General features: G+C 58.8%; 1 protein-coding gene across 1 annotated transcript in view; it reads left to right on the top strand.

Annotated features, from left to right (window-relative positions):
* The window catches only part of LOC146221768 (uncharacterized), a 44,653-nt gene that overhangs the window by 25,887 nt on the left and 16,266 nt on the right, over positions 1-2,500 (top strand). Inside the window, exon 2 of the mRNA XM_084692072.1 lies at positions 1-1,584. This exon is cut by the window's left edge and continues 450 nt beyond it. Coding sequence (XP_084548198.1) covers positions 1-1,584 — 1,584 coding nt within the window. The remainder of the gene's footprint in view (positions 1,585-2,500) is intronic.

Here is a 2,500-nt window from a genome sequence, read left to right as displayed (position 1 = left end):
GACCTGGACAAGATCCTGGGGGGCAAAGAGGAGCAGCCAGGGCCCGCCTTTGTACACCCGGAGGGCGGGGGCACACCCAAACGCTCCTCCCCCCAGAGGCCCACCTCCCACCTGGAGAGCCACCTCACCCGCTCCCCAGGCTTCCCCCAGGCCTCCGGGTCTCCGCAGCTGGGCCCCAGTCAGACGGGCGGAGCTCCCTACTCCCTCCCCCACCCGTCCAAACCCGTCCCCTCGCCCCTCTCCGCCCCCTCCCCCCTCTCCTCCTCCTCCTCGGCCTCCTCCTCCTCCCAGAACCAGGCCCGCTCGCCCATGCTCTCCGCCGCGCTCTCCGCCCGCGCCGTCGCCGCGGCGCCCGGTTGGCACGACGTCTCGCGGGCGCAGCAGCTTCAACAGATGGCGTCCAGCTCCAAACACCTCTCCTCCTCCTCCACTTCCTCCACCTCCGCTGCCCCGGGCCCCCTGCAGGGCCAGACCCAGGCCTCGCTGGCCCCTCTCTCCCAGCAGGGCTCACCCTGGGGCGGGCAGAAGATCCCAGACACCCCCCCTCTGCACCAGCAGGCTTTCAGCCCCGCTGGGAGCCTGCAAAGCCCTCAGGGCCCAGGCCCTCTCTCCATGCCTGGCCTGGCCCCGGTCCAGAGGCCCTCCCCGCCCTATCACCCAGAGAAGCTGGCCAGCCCGGCACAGCCCCAGCCTCCCTTCAGCCCCCAGAGCACCCTTCACCCGGGGGGGTCCACCTCCTCCACCACCCCCACCTCTTCCAACACACCCATCTCCATCCAGGGCTCACAGCCCAGCTACATGCCCAGCGGAGGTGGGCCGCCATCAGGCGCCAGCCGGCCCTCCCCCCCCTACCGCCAGGACAAGCTCCAGGTCCAGTCGCATGTCTACACCGGCCAGAATGGTTCAGGGCCAAACAGTCAGCTGTACAAGGCCATGACAGCAGGCCAGCCCAGCAACCTCAAGCTCCTCATGCAGCAACAACAACAACAGCAGCAACAGCAGCAACAACAACAACAACAACAACAACAACAACAACAGCAACAGCAACAGCAACAGCAACAGCAACAACAACAACAACAGCAACAGCAACAACAACAACAGCAACAACAGCAACAAAAGCAACAACAACAACAGCATCAACAACAACAACAACAGCATCAACAACAACAACAACAGCAACAACAGCATCAACAACAACAACAGCAACAACATCAACAGCAGCAGCAGCAGCAACAACACCAGTCCACAGCACACCTGCAGACTAACGCCCAGCTGCCCGCCAGCCTCTCCAAAGCAGGTGTACCGGGTGCGGCGCCCCCCCTCGCCCACCCAGACCCCCCTTACTCCTACTCACACACCAAGCCACTGAGACACTTTGACCTGGGCTCACAGGGGGGGCAGCAGCAGCACAAAATGGTGGGAGGAGGAGGAGTGGGGCCGCAGAACATGGGCGGTTACCGCGGCAACCCCGGAATGCAGCAACAGCAGCCGTCAGGGCTGGGGGCGGGGCCTGAAGCGGCGAGCCACGCCCACTTGCTCCAACAACGAATGGCGCGGATGCAGCAGGCGGGAGTTGGTGGAGTGGTGAGTTCTCTCCTGCTTTTGATTTTATATTCTATCTTTTTTTGACTTCCTTGTTACGGGTTGTGGACTACACTTCCTAGTTGTGGACTACACTTCCTGGTTGTGGACTACACTTCCTGGTTCTGGGCTACCCTTCCTGGTTGTGGACTACACTACCTGGTTGTGGGCTACACTTCTTGGTTGTGGGCTACACTTCCTGGTTGTGGACTACCCTTCCTGGTTGTGGACTACACTACCTGGTTCTGGGCTACCCTTCCTGGTTGTGGACTACACTTCCTGGTCTAGGATGTCTGAAGGACGATACGCATTACCCATGATTCTTTGCATATTCCGCGGAATTGATTTGCTCCAAAACCATTGGATAAATTCGACCCAGGTTGTTGGTTGTGATGATTGGCCATGCAGCCTGCTGTTGTTTGGAGATTGAATGATTGGATTTAGGAACAAATGGATTATAGTTTAATCCTGTCTTTTTGTCACAAAGATGTTGTCCATGGTGGTTGCAAGTTTCAAGTGTAAATGTCAATGAACTAATGAAAGAATCAACGAATGAAAGAAATAATGAATCAATGAATTCATTCAATTGATGGATGGATGGATGTTTGAATGGTTAAATTAAGAAAGGAACTGGTGAATTGAGAGATCTTGGTTGGTCTCCTGTGAGTGTACAGACTCACCCCCGGTACACAGTCAGACTGGGCTACCATGCTGGTGAGAGAAGGGTCGAGGGCTGGAGCTTTGAAGAACGTGTGTGGCTGGAAGGGGAAGGGGGAGGTAGAGGGGGGTGAGAGGGGTGGGGGGAGAGGGGTGGGGGGGGGGACCCTGCTGTGTGAGTGGGCGAGGGGGTCACTGGAGAGAGGGGGAGGGGGCGAGTGTGAGGGGAGACTAGAATAAGGAGGAGGGGGGAGAAGTGGGA

Source organism: Hypomesus nipponensis, chromosome 25 (genome assembly GCF_054491055.1).
Source record: "Hypomesus nipponensis isolate SF chromosome 25, ASM5449105v1, whole genome shotgun sequence".
Taxonomy (NCBI): domain Eukaryota; kingdom Metazoa; phylum Chordata; class Actinopteri; order Osmeriformes; family Osmeridae; genus Hypomesus; species Hypomesus nipponensis.
Note: the sequence above shows the minus strand (reverse complement) of the source record. Positions and strands in the feature narration are given on the sequence as shown.